At 34.9% G+C, this 19,367-nt stretch overlaps 1 protein-coding gene across 2 annotated transcripts in view; it reads right to left on the minus strand.

The window, feature by feature from the left end:
- Ap3b1 (adaptor related protein complex 3 subunit beta 1) overlaps window positions 1–19,367 on the minus strand; it is a 234,124-nt gene that overhangs the window by 100,538 nt on the left and 114,219 nt on the right. For both annotated transcript variants that reach the window (XM_010619098.1, XM_033761506.1), the window contains exons 14-15: window positions 17,364–17,473; window positions 1,264–1,440 (exon numbers count right to left, since the gene is read on the minus strand). In XM_010619098.1, coding sequence (XP_010617400.1) covers window positions 1,264–1,440; window positions 17,364–17,473 — 287 coding nt within the window. The remainder of the gene's footprint in view (window positions 1–1,263; window positions 1,441–17,363; window positions 17,474–19,367) is intronic.

Below are 19,367 nucleotides of genomic sequence, written 5' to 3' on the forward strand. Positions count from 1 at the left end.
AAAAAAAAAAAAAAAAAAAAAAAAAAAAAAATTCAGACCCCCCCCCCAAGTTAAAGACCCAATTTAAAAATGGGCATCTGAAAGGTATAGACATTTCTCAAAGAAGTAAAAGCAGCAAATAAACATATGAAAAAATGTTCAATATCACTGGTCATTCAAGAGATGCAGATGAAAACAACACTGAGATTCCATCTCACTCCAGAAAGAAGGATGACTATCAAGAAATCAACCAACAAAAAATGTTGGCAGGGTTGTGGAGAGAAAGGAACGCTTCTCCACAGTTGGTGAAAATGCAGACTGGCACAACCACTGTGGAAATCAATATGGAGATACCCCAGAAAACTAGGATTACAGGTCCCATTTGATCCAGCTATTCCTCTGATGGATATCTTCCCAAAAGAATTAAAAGAATCACAATATATATATATATATATGTACCCATGTTAATAGCAGCACAGTTTGTAACAGTTAAAACCTGGGAACAGCCAGTCAACTGGAGACTGGATAAAGAAGATGTGGGTTTTAAATAAAATGGAGTACTACTCAGCCATAAAGAATGAGAAACTAAAGATATTTATAGCTAAATGGATTCACTTTGAGGGCATACTCTTACATGAAATAAATAGGACCCAAATGTGTGAATACTGAATAGTTTCTCTGGTATGAGAAACTCAAAGTATAAATAAGGATCAAAATGTATAATAGATAATGTGAAATAGGAAGAAAAGGTACAAAGGGGAAGTGGGAGGGATAGGGAAAAGAAAAGAAGGGAAAGGAAAAAATATGAGAAAAGGAAAAAATAGAAACAAAGTCTTTGTGAATAAGGAGGGCTGGAAGGGTTGAAGGGAGGGCAGGGGAATGAGGGAAAAATAAGAACCAAGACATATCATATAAAGGTACAAATTCCCAATGATGATTGTCATCATATTGTATACCTAAAATGTACCAATAAACGCAATGAAAAAACAATGGCATGGTTGAGAAAAGGTGCTAAACCCATGTCAGCCAAAAAACAGAGGAAGGAGTCAGGGATAAGAATACACCCTGGCAGGTCAGGCATCCACAAGTCAGCTCGGAGTTCATCGATGAATTAATACACTGAAAAATATAGCATCTCCATGGTCCAATCATCTTATAAAAGTCCCACTTCTGAACACATGAGATGTTTAGGGAACATTTTAGATATAAACCATAATATTCATAAATAAGCTTTAGTGGCTCGATCAGAATAAAGAGGAAAGTAAACATCTGATAGCCTCTTACCTGTTTGGAGTTAGTTAAATACAGTTTTGCTCCCAGATTTAATATCTGCAGTTTTACCAGATCATCTTCACTAGTGAAGCTTTTAGCCATCTTCCTCAAAACATCAGGGGCAATTTTAGGAACTCGTTCACAGTTTTCTCCAATTAGCCAAAGAATACTTGCTCTAGCCACAGGAACCTAATAATAAAAGCAGATTAATCAATAAGTTAATCACACTCTTAATATTAACACAGAACAGGTTTTAAATATCATAACTTTTTTACATGTAATAACTTATTAACCACTTAATGGTTTACCCAGAGCATCACTCAGGCAGCACATTTGTTTATGTAATAACTATCCAGAGCATTACTTAGACAGAGTCAGTTGATTATTATATAAATCAATTTGATAAAATTGTCATTTTTATATTTTCTGTTATATTATTTTATAAAAATTAACACAAAATGCAATCACTGTTCATCCTGTTTAAATAATTGGATTGTTTGGTTAAATATATATCCAGAAAGTGTTTACATTTATGGATTTCTTTCAGTTATCACAAAACAAGCACAAAATCAATCTCATTAAAAACAATTGCAGCTGTCTGTGGTGGTGGCACATACCTGTAATCATAGCACTAGGGAGGCTGAGGAGGATCGCTCTGAGTTCGAGACCAGCATGGGCTACATAGTGAGTTCTAGGTCAGTCTCAACTACATAGTGAGATCCTATCTCAAAACACCAAAAAAAAAAAAAAAAAACCAACAACAACAACAACAATTTCAAAGAGAATACTTTCGAAAAGAACCACAAAGTAAAAAAGCACTGGTTCTACTAGAGGTTGGCAAATTCTGGGATCAAATCTGGTTGCCCATGGTCACTTGCTTCTACATGTACTCTTGCTGCTTTTGTGCAAGGAGGGCAGAAGTGAGTCATTGCAACGAAGGTCACAAGGTCCTCAAATCCAAAAATATGACTACCTTTATAGAAAACATTTGCCAACTCCCCAGAACAGTTCTTAAATTGAGCCATAAAAAAATCTGATGTTCAAATAAAATGGTAGGCTTCTTGCCAGGTGGTGGTACACGCCTGTAATCCTAGCACTCAGGAAACTGAGGCAAGAGCATCGCTGCCAATTCAAGGCCAGTCTGAGTAACACAGTGAGTTCAAGGCCAGCCTGGACTACATAACAAGATCTTATCTCAAAAAACAAAAACAAATAAACAAAGGCAGGTTTCTGCGGTGGGACCTGGGAATCTATGTGTTAAGATGATTCTTAAAACAAGTGGTCACAAACATTTTTGAGAACGTATGGATAATATAGAAAAAAGGAATGGATCCATTAAAAACTATGAGTCTAAATCAAAACTGTTACTATCTTCTATCTATATCAACAGCACTGAAAATTATATCAAACTGAAAGATCATTAAGGTCTGCTTATAAAATCATGAATCCTTGTTTATTAGTTGGTTAACAAAAGAAATAGGGATAAATTTGTCCAACACAGTACTTTCGCATTGTATTTTTAAAATAAAGTACATGTCAATATAATGTTTCCTTAAAAATCACTACTTTGCTACAAATTGGAAACCTTCCATCAATACCATTAAGACCAACATTTTAGAGTATGCAAATTAGTTTTATTACTATTTGCTTATTTGTATCCTCCCCTATTCCAAAAGGAATTTGAGAGAGTATGTAAATTAGTTTCTGTGAACATTTTCACCTAGCATAGAAAATCTGCTTCTATAATAAAAGCAAAAGCTGATGGCTACCATTAAGTGGTAGCATCACAAGACAATACTGTTTTTATGAAGTCCTTTTAGTTTCTCAAAGACTTATTATACTCTATAGTTTCACATCATTTATGGTAGGACTACAAAAGAAGAAAAAATAAGTACTTTTTCCTAACTAAAATTTTATCAAAATATCTACCATCTTAAATTATTTCAAAGGAGTAATTTCATAAAATAATATAAAACATTAACAAACACTAAGTTTAATCTTTCTCCAGAATCTAAAAGAAGCTATTGAAAAGCTTTAAAATAAGTATCTTTTCTAATATTATACCAATATCATCTTTTAATTAATGCTTAAAATAAGTTTAGTAAGACAGAAGAAATCAGTATACTTAGATAATAAAAAAAAGGCCTAATTGCTATTACAAATCTATTTCATGCAGTGTGGTAAAACTAATGTCCCTACCGTATACTGATTTCTGGAAAGAAAGAGGTTATTTCTAATGTTCCAAAGGTTACACTGCATTAAGACCTTACTCCCAATTTATTATTTTAAACTGGGATAAAGAATAGTAATTGAGTGGTACATTAAATTTTCCAGTGTGGAGCAATTCAAGTTCCCTCCCATTATGAAAGGTACTCCTAAATAAGAATCTATGAGCAACTTCAGATTTCAGTTATGCTAGATTTATTTTTCTGATATGTTTTATTATATAATGCTAGTATAAAAATTATAATTCTACAACATATCAGAATCTATTACTTCATTTTAGATATAGTCTTCTGTAACTCAATTATAATTTTTTTTGCCATTACAGACAATCTCAAAATGAAGTAAAGCTTTGAAAGATTTTGTTCACATTAATGAATATATTATGATTTAAATAACAATATTTGAATACTCTAAGTATTCATAATACATTTATTTAAATACAACCTTTTAAAAAATTAAAAATCAATAGAATTCTTTTTCATTACTGAGGATCAAACCTAGGGCCTCACAAATGCTAGGCAAGTACTCTTCTACTTAGCTACATCTCTAACCACAATCGATAAATCTTAATGTTCACAATGAAAATCTCAAAGTGTTGATGACATGAACAGGGTAACATTTGGGATTTTAGAATACTGAGGTTAAAAAAAATTCCCAAGCAAAACTTAGAAAAATTCTCTACAAGAAATAATACCAGTATAAATATATTTATACCAACTGGTAAGCATTTTATTTAAAAGCTTAGGAAACAGACAAAGCCAATGTTTTTTGTATTTTTCTAGAATCATACTCCTAAGATTCTCAGATTCTAATGCTCCCTCCCTCCTTAATCAAACTAAGTGGATTCTACATTGTACACCACTGATATTATACTATGAATAACTACTACCTTCAAAGATTTAAAGCAACTGAAAAAGTGCAAATAAGGAAATTATGTCATTTAAATATTTTCCATGATACTTCACACACAGAATAAATAGAACAGTGACCTAAAACCAAACAAATAACATATATGCACAGACACAAACACTCAGTACATATCATACTTCCATTATGAATACTGCTTTTCAATATTCTCAAAGACAACTGGATTGTAAATGACTTTGCCTGATTCTTTATTTTAAATGTCCTGAGCAAGTAGTTAAGTGCATTTTTCAAACCTCCTACTAGAAGGCAGTTTCTACTGTCATTTTAACCTATTAACTTGCCTGCAAAAACAAATAATGATTCCTCATCCACCACAGCAGTTATAAAAGATATCCAAAAGATTATATAGATCACACTGCAAGCAACTCAATTAAAAAACCACTGTATTTTAACACCACCCCAATGTGAAATACAACAGTCTAAAGCAAATCCTGCAAAAGCATCAATTTCATTTATTTAAATTTGGCAAAGAAAAATCGGTAGACATCTAAACAAACTGTATACCAATGGCAAAACAGAGCCAGTATTCTGTATGTATACATTCTATGCATTAAAATTTAAGCATAAATTAAGTTTGGGCAGCAAAGCAAGGTGGGATAACTTATAAAATGGCAGGCATCCAATCAGGCATCTGGGCTAGGAGTACATAAAGTGCTATCTTAATATGAGTCTTTACAAAATACCATGTCCTAGTTGTTCTTTTTTGTTTTTTGCTTTTTTTTTTTGGTACCGGGGATTGAACTCGGGTCCTTGCACTTGCAAGGCAGGCTACCAAACTGCTGAGCTAAATCCCCGGCCCCTTCCAGTTGTTCTTTTACAATATGAAATCCCCACCTGTCCCATTAATCATTATGTGAAATTCTGTTAAGAGTATTCCCCCAATACAACATATTTTATTTTGGAAGAGCTTTACTCCAAAATCAGTATTTACTACAAATGAAAGACATGCCAAAGTTTTGCAGACAGCTAAGTAAGTTATAAATATTGCAGGCAGTTAGACAGGGCTGGGTGCTCATCATATTTAATCAATATTACCTAAGCAACTATACTTGCTGTAATCTTATTGGCTGGCCATAGTTTTATCCACGTCATATCCACCTTGTGATTCCCCACTGGATTAATATTACCTAAATAACATACTTGTCATCTTACTAGTTGACTATATTTTTGTTCTATCTTGAGCTCACCTCATCTTGTGGCTTTGCTTAATAAAACACCCTTAAGAAGCAGGGTAGGCAGGCAACCAAATTTCCAGGTCACTGCCTTTCTGTCTCTATTAGGAAGAAGCCATTTCTCAATAAATTCTTCCAACTCTTAAGCTTTGTTGTTCCTAAAATTCATTCTTTGATTTCAGAAAACATGAACTCAGTGTGTCAGACATCTAGATAATTGGGAGTTATAGTATTTCCCTTATATCATTTGGAGGTCTTCTGCACCAAGATCACTGGACAGAGGTTAAGAGTTTACTTATGTTTCATAGATTCTAGATTGTGATTATTCTCTTAGGTAATCAAAATTATCTTTCCACACCTGAGATGGTTAGGAATTAATTCTTCTGCCATATTTAGAGTCACTCTTCTGTCCTTTCTACACTACCCTGCCCAAGAAATAACAGTTTCCAACAGTGTCTGGTCAAAGATGATTCTCTCTTCTGGGGCTGCTGGACTTCAACACCAACTTTCCAGAATGGTGAATTTCCCCTTCTTGGTGCCCTTCCAGAATGAAGCTGACCTTCCCTTATCTCTGGGCCATATTAAAAAAAACTGGCCTAGATTTAATCCTGAAACTACTAAAAATAAATGTAAAAATTTGAGTCCAAGTTTATCTGCCTTTCAGCCCTTAGACAGAACAAGAGATGAACTCACTTCCCTCTCCCCTCAAGAATGATGCTGACTGGTTTTTATAGCAAAGGAAAGACTGATTTTTCTATAACACAGATAAGTTCACTGATAGAACAAAACATTCCCAGAGAACTTTAGGAGTTTAATAACAGTTTTAAACAAAACAGGTATTAAAGAATAGGCACAGCCCTAGTTCCCAGAGGACAGTCTTTCTCATCATGATTTCTCTCCAGGACATCTTGCCAGGTTGGCCACTATTCTCAGAGACGTACTAACTGTGGCTCTGAAAAGGAAAGGCCTATAGTTTAGCATGGCCCAAGGATCACAGGCAAAATTGGAAAAAAAAAACTGTCATAGGTGGACATCTACAGCAGGATAGATTACAGCCTTGACAGGTCTTCTTTCCCCACTGTTTAGAATACATACTTAGCTCCAAAGAGTGCCACCTAGAAACTTTCTATACCCACACCTGGCCCACCCTTGGAAATAATTAAAATTACCTTTTAAAAATCTGCTCCTCTAGAGGAAACAGCAGTTTTGGCTACCACCTGTAATCATCCAACAATTATGGCTATCAAAAAAAACAATGAGAAGCCTGTAAAGCTGGATATTCCAATCAGATAAACCTTCAGTCTAGGGCCCATCTTAAAAACTGTCTTTGCCTTCACAGATGTAAATAAACCTTCAGCTTAGGGCCCATCTTAAAAATTGTCTTTGCCTTCACAGGTGTAAAAGGTTTTTATTTATTTGTTTGTTTGTTTGCACCGGGGATTGAACTTGGGTTCTTGCGCTTGCAAGGCAGGCCACCGAACCACTGAGCTAAATCCCCGGCCCAGGGTTTTTATTCTTGATGATTTTTATTAAAGAGATCTCTGCTAACTGACTTACAAAAAAAGTCCTGATTAGTCTTATTTATAGTTACAAACTTAAAAATTTTAAGTTATTATAATTTGACTTGGCCAAATACATCTAAGTGCACTCTGGTTTATAAACAAATCATCTTATATGTGCTTATCTGTCTGTCCAATGTGTCCCACAACTCTTTTGAGTTCAACAATTTTTTTCTTTTTGCCTTTTTTGGATTTTAAAAATATTTGCCTATAATTTAAATTGGTTTATAGATAAAAGTCATAATTTAGACAAGCTTCCACTTGCCAGGCTGCCAGCTGATGAAAATGGCATCAAGACTGGTTGTATAAATGTAATGTATATTGTCTGTGTGTAATAACTTGGGAGTCTTTGGTCAAGAATAATGTGTTGTTGTGATCTGGTTCTCATAGGTAATCTCAAAAGATTTGTTAGGATAATTAAATGGAGAGCCCTTAAGCTTAAAGAAACTTCTAGACAGGACTCCCCTTTAGTGAATCAAGGAGCAGCTCCTGGTAATATTTCTGTTCCTGCCTTTGTTCACTAATAGGATCCCAATAATTTCCACAGCCTTATAGGAAAAACATTGTTAACATTTTGATAAGGACATTGGTCACTGGTCAAAAGGTTAAGTTTTCAGTGGAAAAACTATAAGGTTTCAATAAAAGAAGCTCTTGGGGCTAGGGATTTAGCTCAGTGGTTCTGCCGCCTGCCTCGCAAGCGCAAGGTCCCAAGTTCAATCCCCTGTACAAAAAAAAAAAACCAAAAAAAACAAAAAAGCTCTTCATACAAAACTAAATTAAGAGGCAAAGGTTTTCATATAGCTGTGACACTCATTATTGTTACTATCATGGTGTACTAGATGTATTCACGCCTTCTAACGTTTCCTAACATATAAAACCAGGATTGTTTGTAATAATTTTTTGACTCAAGATATCTTTCTCTTGAGCTCCAACTACTTCTGATAAAAGATACATGACCACCCAGCATGATTACCATTTAAATAACAGGTTTTTTAAAAAGCTTATGTAATATGTAAGTTATATATGTGTCACTACACACAGGAATGTCAGGCATCAAATCATCCAAACAATGTCACACACTAAAAATTAGAGGCTACAAATTATAAGGCTACCTAATTAGAGGCTACATTTGTAAGTTTCTATTTATAGGCTGGTACTCCTTAGATGATATTACAGGATAATAAGGTAAGTTTTCTTTATGTTATTTAATATCTTGTGATCAGACAGTTTGACTAAAAAAGCTATTCTATACTAAGATGGACACGTAAATGTGCTGCAAAATAATGTCATCATGATTGTCATGCTAAAATACTATGTAAGGCTCTTGATCTAAAGTTTTCTCTATAAAACTCTATAACTGTAATCTGTTAGCATTCTATAGAGACTGTGTCAGGATGACCAAGGGGTCTAAAGCATTCTACAGGGATTCAACTACCAAAACAACTATGACTGATAAGAAGTAACAGACCTCTGGCTGTATTTTATATTTCAGAAGTGCCTGATATCCACATAAAATTATAGTAGTTAAGCTCACTGCTCCCAGTGCAATACTAATGATATTGATCTTCTTTTCTGGATGTTCAACAATGAATGTTTGACGAGTAGAACTAGAAAGATAACTGGGCTAAAATGACAGCCAATATTTAGGCTGTGGCCCTCCAAAGTCAATGAGGACCCAGGACTTCTCTATAAGATCCTACAACTCTGGTGAGTTACTCAATCTCTTAAAAAGGGAGATTTCTGGACCCCAAAGGGCAGAATCAACATTAACAAAAAAAGAAGTGTCACCAAGACGGAAAAATCTCCCAGGCTTTTACAGAAAGCCAAATGGTCAAACAAGGCCATGAATCATCCTCATGACTGACATTGAACTGAGAGGCTCTATCCATGGTTCCAAACTGACCTTGACAGACAGCAAGAGGTTAATTTTAATTAACACAGGTCTCACTTTAACTTGGTCTTAAACAGACAGAGAATAAAACCAAAAGATGTATTAAAACAATGCTATAATAATAAAGCTAGGTATGAAAAGGGGCACTAATCACTGACCCCTTTTGGCAGTTTCCAGATACACCAGTAGTTGACCACTGTTTTGAGTCATTAAAAACTACAGTAGAATCTCTAAGATCTCCATGAGAGCCTTTAAATTCCTTAGCTAAAACTGTCCTTCAAAACACTAAACTGTCCATCTTTTTACCATTAAAACTAGAGACTTATGACACAAATATCATAAATAACCTCCATCAGTAAAGGGGTCTAACAGCCAGTGGGTTACAATTGCTATTCCAGTGCCTTAAGAACAGTTTTTAGACCTGGCTCTTCCCCCAAGCTGCCTTTCCATTCTACTGCTCATGCTTTGATTACACCTGCTCTAATTTCTTGGAAAATTTGTTTATTCTTGCCTGGTGGCTGCCAAACTCACCTTGTGGCTTTGCTCAATAAAACACTCTTGAGAAGTGGTCAACAGGCAACACACTTTCCAGGCTGCCTGCCCTTCTGTCTCTATTAGACAGAGGCTATCTTTCTCTCAAATTCTTCCTAAAGTCCAATGTTCCTAGAATTCATTTTTTGATTTCTAGAGAATATGAACTCGACATGTTGGACATCTAGCATGTTGAGAGTTATAATATTTTCCTTATATCATTTATAAGTCCATATATCATAAGTCCAATATAAAAACAATAAAATATTCACACTCAGAACACATAAGGTGATTGTATATGGACATAAATTATTCTATTTCAATGAAATTAAAATAGAATGAATTTAGTGTTTAGTTTTTATATTTTCAACTATGTTACTTAACTAAACAATGGGATCAAAGTCTTAAATATAATAAAGCCTACATTTTCTTTCCTTAGATGTTCATATAGCTAAGATCTATTAAGTCCTTACAACTTGCTCAACAGTTTTTAAGAGCTTTACAAATTTCTGAGTCAATCACCATGAAAACCCTATGAAGCAGGCTCCACCATTATCCTTACTTGACATATGAGGAAACTAAAGTAACAAAGGGGTTAAGAAATGTGTCCACACTTCATTGCTTACCAGTGGTTAAACGAGCACTGGACGTCCCAAGTATGACTCTAGATTTCACACTGGATCATGAAAGGAAAAAAATGCATGGCAAACCAGGAGGAATGTTGGCCAGCATGCCCAGAAGCCTGGCTCTGTCCCCAGGCAGAGGATGTCTGTCATCTCAATGGACCTCATTACTCAAATAAAGAATTATTCCCTTACCCCTGTTCTCCTGCCACGCTGTGCAATGGCTCCCTTGTCACCTGCTACTGTTTGTCCAGGAGGTAGAATTTGCTTTGAAAGCCATCTTCTTGCTGATTCTTGAAACCATGTGGGCGGAGCATTTTCTCACTTCCTTTCACGTTCCTCCTCCAGGACACAAAAGAGCCTAGAAATCTGCCCTGGGGAAAATATTTTCAATATACTCCTTTTGTGCTTTTCATGAAATTGTTGTGGCTTAAGATTTCACCCCTGGGTTTAAAGATAAAACAGGCAGATTCAGGCAGAATTCATTTAAGGATCCTATTTTTTTTAAAGCTCACGAATTTAAAACTTGTGACCATGAATTTAAAACATTAAAAAGTTTAAAAAGTTAGCCAGGTGCTTGGTCAATTTTTTATAAGGCTTGTTAACTCTAGTTTCTTTTCCATATGAATATTGTTCTTATGTGAAACAACTCAACTGGAACACAGAGGTCCCAGGAATTTAATTACTCCTCTTTCCTGACTTTGAGGCATATGTCTGCTACTCCCTTGCCATCTTTTCTTGGGATAACTTATGCCACCAATCCATAAGCACTGTTACATTCTATATAACAAACTGTGGGTCTTCAGCTTCCTTAGATATGACAGATGAGTAGTAACTACTCAGCAAGAGATTTTCAGGTTCTCAAAGTTCAAACTTGCATAATAGAATTGCAATTACTAATCTTTCCATTTCATTCCATATGTCTTCTTTTGGCCAAAAAAGGTATTCTATTTTTATCTTTCCAAAAAAACAGATAGAATATTAATTTCTACTTTTTTGGAGAGGGGGTATTCTGTGTGGCAAAATCAACTTTAAACCTTCTCAGGTTTTCCACTGTTTCACTTCTCTTTTTCAAATTTCCTAGGAACAAATACCAAATTCTTTTATTTTCATCTCTCCATTTTAAAAATGGTGATATTTAATTTTAGTCATATCCCACACACAGTATAAAGCATTTTCTCTAGGTTTTATGGAAAAGTTACATTTATTCTTTTAAAGTTTTTCACTGATCTAAAAAGTACAGTTTTTACTTTCCAATTGATCTAGTACTCTAAAAAATTTTAAGCTAATTTTATTGTTCAAGGTAAAAATTTTAATATCTATGTTTTATTTATATCCAAATACATTCTTGATTTCCTGAAAATATTTAATGGATATGCCCCTCAAAGTGGATTTATCTGTTCAAGGGATACAAGGTTTCAGCAATATTTACCAAATCACATTTTCTATTACTTTCTCTGTGACTTCACTTATATCTTATTACTAGGAATATTTACTATCAGAACAGTATACTAAAGTTATCCAGGTGGGGTGTGGTAGCACACAACTGTAATCTCAGCAGTCAGGAGGCTAAGGCAGGAGGATCCCTAGGAATTCAAAGCCAGCATGCGCTATAGTGACTTGCAGGCCAGCCTGAACTGGACAGCAAAACTCTGAAAACGAAGGGAGGGAGGGATGGAGGGAGGGAGGAAATAAATGCACAATAACTGTATTTGATCAATTTTTTGCTTTTCAAATAAATTTTTCCTTTACATAGTTACTTGAATGCCACATTTTTGTGTAAGAAGGTTTGGATTTGTTGCTGACATTGTAAAGTAGCCTTTTTCATTTTATAATGCTCCATTTTATCTTGTTAAATGCTTTTAATTAACTGTAAATGTTGCTTTTTGGGGAACATATCTGCTTAAACTCTCCAAGAAAACTCAGTCTATTCATATTCACAGTTGGTCCTATTTGACTTTATTCTACATTAGTCTCAAAATATATTACGTTGCACACACACACACACACACACACACACACAAACCCCCACCATTGGTAAAGTTTCTATTCATTTCATTATTTTACATTTGCAAATCTGGAATTCCCATTATAATTTTGTAGTCTATTAATGGCTAATTTATGACAAAAACAAAAACAAAAACACAAATGTTACTAGGTGTGGTGAGCATCTGTAATCTCAGCTATCTGAGATTGTTAATGTACTATAATCTCAGTACCTCAGAGGCTGAGGCAGAAAGATCCCAAATTTGAGGCTCACCAAATCAACCTAGTGAGACCTTGTCTCAAAGTGGGGTAGAAGGTGAGGGTAGAGATATAATGCAGTAGCAGAGCACCCTGGGTTTATTTCCCAATACAACAATACTAGGAAAGAAAAGGAATAGGAAAGGAAAGGGAAAAGGAAGGCAAGGAAATTAAGCTTTACAGATATGTAAGAAAGTATTTGCTTGGTTAACATTCCAACAACCGGTGTGGAGAAAGTGCAATTAAAAATATCCTGAAGCTCCCGACAGGGATAGTTAAATATCACAAACTTTTCTTCTAAAAATTCTGAAGTTTGCCCTAAATAGATCCCACACACTGTCAGGTTTTACATACCAATAGCTACATTTTTCTGAGAGCTTAACACTTATAATTGTTTCTTTCTTACCAACAAAACCAGAACACACTAGCGTAAGTTTTACCTAAGTTTAACACAAAAGTTTGGGGATAGAGAACTGCACATTCCCATTTTCTTACCATCACATCCTTTTTTACTATTTCTTGAAAAACAGATATTAACTATCTCCCTCACCAAATCCACTGCGCTAAATCCCCAGCCCTTTACTACTTTTTCCAGACATTTTGGTGGGGGGTACCAGGGATCACACTCAGGACCTTGCACTCACAAGGCAAGCAGCGGAACCACTGAGCTAAATCCCCCAGCACTACTTTTTTGTACAAGATGAGACTATTACAATAATTTCACTTCCCTCCACTCTTTCTCCCATGAAACCTTCTTCAATCTTTTTATTCTGACCTCCATCTCATCTCATTCATAAGTATTCCTAAAATTATTTAGTGTTTTTAGTTTTAAATTAGAATTTCTTTTATAGTTTGCTTCTTTTTCAAAGAAATTCTTCAATGTCTATCACTATACATTGAATTGTGTGTACAAATACATACCTATATTGTGAATCTCCAACCTCTGTCTTTCTAGACAAAGTTTTCTGTGTTCACTTATTAGCTGTTGGCTTGGGAACTGATTCTTAAAGCCAGCTGAACCACTTCCAGAGGAATTCCTACATATGTGAAGGATGTATTTGTGGTTGCTAGAATGTCTTAATACGCTACTCAAATTGTTGCTCAGTGTATAAGAATGCTGGCCTTAAGGAAAACAGTTCTCCTTCTCATCTCCCATCAACAGTTAGTTAGCAATGGCTTAAATAATGTCAAATACCTATTCTACATTTGGGCAAAAATGGAGTACATCAACCTAATTCCCAAATCTGTCAGTGACTTTTAGGAATCAAAAGAGTAACAAAATTCTGGCCAGGTCACTGAATAGGCATGTCAACAGATGCAAAAACAGACTGCTCCATAAATATATACAATTTACATGTGACAATTAAAAATGAAATAAAATTTTAAAAAGATTATAAATGGAAACAAGATATATCATACTCATTAAGAAGACGGGCCTACCATCCATGTGATCTTGGGCAAATTAATCTCTTTTTACCTTAGCTTTCAGATAAGCAAAATGGGAATATTAACAGAATCTACCTCACAGGGTTGTCATTAGAATTAATGACATGTTTTGAAAGTACTTAGAATAAATAGTGCCTTGCAAACAGTAACACAGTATAGGAATTACATTAAATAGATAAGTAAAATATAAATATATTTGCATGGAAACTTAAAGAATTTCAATCATATCATAAAGTTCATCTTTGAAAACACCCAATGTAACTTTGATAATAGTTTAGACTAAGCCATGTTCTAAGTACTGCACATATATTGGCTCATTCCTTGCAATAGAGGTGTAGTCACTGCAATAGACCTCATTTTGCATATGACAAAACCAGAATGCAAAGAAGTTGTCTTACTTCACAAAGCCAATAAAAGGAAGACACCAAATTTAAAGAAGTCATCTGCTTTTCAAATTCACTCTTAACCCCTTTACAATCCACAATACTTAGGAGAAATCCTGGCTTTGATTCTTAGAATCAACAATAAAAGTAAGTATGAAGATAAAGTAACTCCATGGTAAGAGATGGAAGAATCTCAGATGCTGAGAAACTCTTCAGTTTTGTTATTCTAAGCTTTAAGATGAATGTAGAACTGCTTGGCAAGTTTTCATTCCCAGCGGGAATGAAAATTTGCCACCAGGGATACTTAAAAACTGGTCTTGACTAGTAGGCTTTCAATTTAGTCATTTACCCCAAATTCAAAGGAAATCACTCCTCTACAAACTACTACTCTATTTATAACAGAACTGTAGATGCCAAAATTTAAAACCAGCACTCAAAGCCAAGTATGGTGGTGGTGCTCGTAATAACAGCACTTAGAGGAGGCTAAGGTAAGATCAACCAAACCAAAGCAAGCAAACAAACAAACAAACAAAAAAACCAATGCCCAAGTGATAGGCATAGTAAAAGGCAAATAAAATGGGGAAGAAAATGGCTGAAAAGGTGAAGAAAAATCAGGAAAGTATGTAATAAAAGCTACTCACAAAGAGAGAATGTTTCAAAAAAGAAGTGAATAGTGAAGCCAAGAGCTAACAAAAGATCAAGCAACATAGGAACAGAAAATTACCAACTGCATTTAATAAGAAGAGATGATAGCTTTGGGAAAAACAGAATTAGTGGAGCAGTGGGGGAAACAAAATCAAACGGAAGATCAAGACTGAAGTAAGGAAATAAAATTATTTGCAGATAATATACTAAGAAACTTTAGTTCAGAAGAGAAGAGCATGAAGCAGAACTTATCAAGAAACCCTTAGGCAGCACCACTAGAGGCCAGCCAGCCAAGGTGTTAAGAGCATCCTATGTATTACCTGATGGAATACTTAAAAAATACCAAAGCACAGGTTCTTTGGCTACCAAAATTTTATATTTAGGAAAGGTGAGGAACCAAAACTTTAATGTAAGGACACAGAATCAGAAGAGACAGATTCAGGATTAATATTTTCCAAATTTAATCCTTACATAATTTCAGATTTACATAACAAATGCAAGAATTTTTGGTTATCCTTCACCCAGATTCCCCAAATATGAACATTTTACGAACTTTGTGTTAGTTATTATTCTAGGTATACATGCACATTTTATTTTCTTAATTCATAAAAGTTGTAGACATGCCTTATATCCCAAAATACTTCTGTGTAAATTTCCTTTAAAAAAGAAATGCTCTTACATAACGACAACAGAATGGTTTTTAAATCAGGATATTAAACTAAATCAATATTGCCTAATCTACAGACTCTAAGATTCTGCCAGCTGTCCCTATAATATCCTTTTATGGCAGAAGAAAACTCCAATTTGTTTGTTGCATAGTACTGTCATGTCCTTTCAGTTTCTTTTAATCTGAAAAACTACCTGAGTTATTCTTTGCATTTCATAACATCAACATTTTGAAAGAGCGCAGCTACACTGTAGAATACCCTCGACACGCACAGGTTTGTCTCATGCTTCCTAATGATTAGATCCACAACATTCACTGTAGGCAGGCATACAGTAGCCTTGATGCTGACTTCTTTTCATTGTATCCTATCAGAAAACACATGATCTCAGTACAGGTAGGGTTCACTATGTTCACTTGGTTAAAGTGGTGTTTGTCACGTTTCTCCATTGTAAGTCACTATTCTCACCTCTGTAATTAAGAAGTAGTTTATGAAGTTAGACTTTGAGACTATACTGTCAGTTCTCAAATTTTCACCTGCAAGTTTTTAGCATTTGTTAATAATTCTTACCTGATTAATCATTGGGATGGTAGCAGATGATAATATTCTAATTCCTTCTACATTTATGAGCTATTTTTGACCTATAAGGAAGAGTTCCCCCTTCTCCTCTATTTATCCATCCATCCATCCATCCATCCATTGTCTACTCAGTGTAGACCCAAGGATTCGTACCTAATTCAATAAGTTATAATCCTTTTATTATTATTTTATTGATGAAATTGGCCACTGGGAGCCCTAGTCCCCCCTATGCTGGCTCTGTGTCCTTCTGACATGTCTCTAGAATTTTGTAAGCACTTCCTTACTTGCTTGCATTTATTTATTTACACAATAAGATATTCTAAATTTGACTTGTTCTTCTTTATGCCAGCTCTCAAATCAGCCATTACTCTAAGTACAAAATGTATTTTAAAACCAAGATCTACTATGAAAAGGAACAAAAAAACTACTAAATCTACAACGTGCATGAACCTTAAAAACATGTTACATGAATGAAGCCAGAAATTAAAGTCCACATACTATATGATTTCATTTATATGATATACCAGAAATAGGCAAATTTATAGGGACAGTAAGCAGGTTAGTGGTGGCTGGAGAACAGAGCTAAGGAGGCTAAGGATTTTGGAGTATGGGATTTATTTTTTTCTTTTGAGTAATGAAAATGTTTTGCAATTACATAGCGGTGATGGTTACACAACCTTATGAATATACCAAAACCTAATGAATTACATCCTTCAAAAGGTAAATTTCATGGTATGAAACTGTAACTCAATAATAAAGCACAACAAGATTTTGCATGAGGTATGCTCATTGAAACTGGGGTACCAATCCTGTTACCAATCCTTAAAGCATAACCCTGGGATAGAGATGTTTGTACACTCATTTTACACACTCATATGTGACACATAAATCAGTTTAGAACCATACGTATACATATGTGTATGTGTATGCATGTATACAGAGAGACTTTCATATAACATCTAGTTATCGCCACATAAAGACCTAGGAAGCAAACACGGTTCTCTCCAATTCCAACCCAACATTGCAGGGTTTGTTCTGTCCTTTGTCCTTTTCAGATCTAAAATCCACTCATAAACAGAAGAAATCCTAGAGCCAGAATATGGATGAAGATACAAGGCTCTCTTAACTACTACATTTGAACATGATCATTTACTTTAACAAGACTATAATTTACTGACTAAAATTCAGGAGAACTCAGCAAATCTCTTCAAGTATACTTACAGTGATACTGTCCAAGAGTTTGGCCATATGTTTAATAATTTCACCATGTTGTGCAGGTTGCATTTGCAGTAATTTCTTTATAACAACCACACTTTCTGCAACAACTATTTCTGAAAGAGACAGAGATTATTTACATCATATATATGTAATTCAACTCAAGTGCAATATGTTTGGCAAAATGTAGACATAAATTAGCAAAACATTTTGCATACCCTAAATGACTAGGTGAACACTAGTAATTTTTTTTGGGGGGGGTAATGAGGATTGAACTCAGGTCCTTGTGCTTGCAAGGCAGGCAGTGGCACCACTAAGCTAAATCCCCAGCCCTGAAAACTATAATTTAAATGTATCGCAGATTCTTTTGGTGAACATGTATTAAGTAGAAGAGTTAACTTTAATCTCTAATCTCTGTTGCCTTCTTCTAGCTGTTATACCTTTGTCTCTCCTGCTCTACATCAGGAAAGCAACTGAGGTTGCATTATTCTACTCACCACAGTGTAGAGTGTCTTTGGCTTTTAACTCTCAAATATTGTTCTTCAATCCCACTATTTGTATAACAGTAAGCAAACAATTTAAACATTTCCCCTATTTTATACAAAATAGTAACTTCAAAAGTTTTTATTAAGTGATTATGTACAGAGAGGTGTTCAGGAAGGATTAGTTGTAATAGGAAAGGTGTTACAGTAGAAAGAGCACACACTTCTAAGTCAGAAAGAATAGGACTAGGAGCTGGATGGTCTCTATTTGTCCCATAAACCTACTCTGCCAGTGTCTACCAAACTGTATCTTCAGAGGCTGTGGACTGCATCAACCAGACTCCTTTGGACTTGGCTTCTAACTGCTTTAGCCAATAGGAAGCACCTCTAAGAGTAGGGGCCATTTGCACCACAGCCTCCCTGGTAGCATTTTCACATACCCACTGAAGTCTTCATCCCTGTGAAGGGCTCTCTCCCTACAGCATTTGGTAACTGCCCCTACTCCTCACATGCTCTCCCTTCAATCCTAGTGCAGAGAAGACTCTCACTATTACTAGCCATTAACCCCAGGGTGTTACACTGTACCTTGATGGTTTACCTTAATCCTTCCCTTACCTCATAAATCCCTTTAGTAAATTCTCTTTAATCAGCCCTTTTTCAATGTGCCATCTGCTTCTTGCCAGGACCTAACTAACATAGAAAGCTGCTAAGAGGAGATCCTCAAAGTAGAATTTGGGGACTGAGTTATCACACTAGTAGCTAATCACTGGTCTATAATTACCACTTCAGTAGTGGCACAGTAGGAAAATGTACATAACTTCAACACAGTGCCTGATCTTTGGGAATGATTCTTGCATAACATATTGTTAATGCTACTGAGGCCAAAGAAAAAACATTGCCTTTACCTATAATTGACATTTTTTAAATTAACAGAGCTTCAAAGATATTAGAAATCCCTCTGGCACACATTATAAAGGTTTGTATTAATCATTCATTTTTAAGGTTTGGCTTTATGAAATATTAAGACTTGTGTCTAATTTTAAAAAATATTTTGTTACCTAGCTCCTTTTAAGAATATAAACAAAATTTATTATCATGCTAATCATTACTAAACATATGTATTTGACTGTATACCTTTCTCCATTTAAATTAAGGAATGTAAGTAACTAACAGACTCATTAATGCTGTAGCTTATGAAATGTCAGACTTCATTTTCATGGTAACATAGGTACCTTTTTAATATCATTATAGAGGTGAATAAAGAGAGACATATTGGAATTACACGACTTTCAGAATCTAAACTTAGGACAAGGAAGTAGCATTCTATCTCTAATTATGTCTATATTTTTATACAGACATATATATACTACATATATACATACACACACACTCACACATTATTATACAACACCATTTATCCTAGTCACTTTTCTTGTCACTGGGACACAATACTTGACACCCACATCCCCTAAATGAGCAGAGATTTATTTTGGTTCTTTTCAGTCCATGGTTTCCTGACTCCAGAGAA

This window comes from Fukomys damarensis, unplaced genomic scaffold (assembly GCF_012274545.1).
Source record: "Fukomys damarensis isolate Sample0158 unplaced genomic scaffold, DMR_v1.0_HiC HiC_scaffold_1, whole genome shotgun sequence".
In the NCBI taxonomy this organism is placed as follows: domain Eukaryota; kingdom Metazoa; phylum Chordata; class Mammalia; order Rodentia; family Bathyergidae; genus Fukomys; species Fukomys damarensis.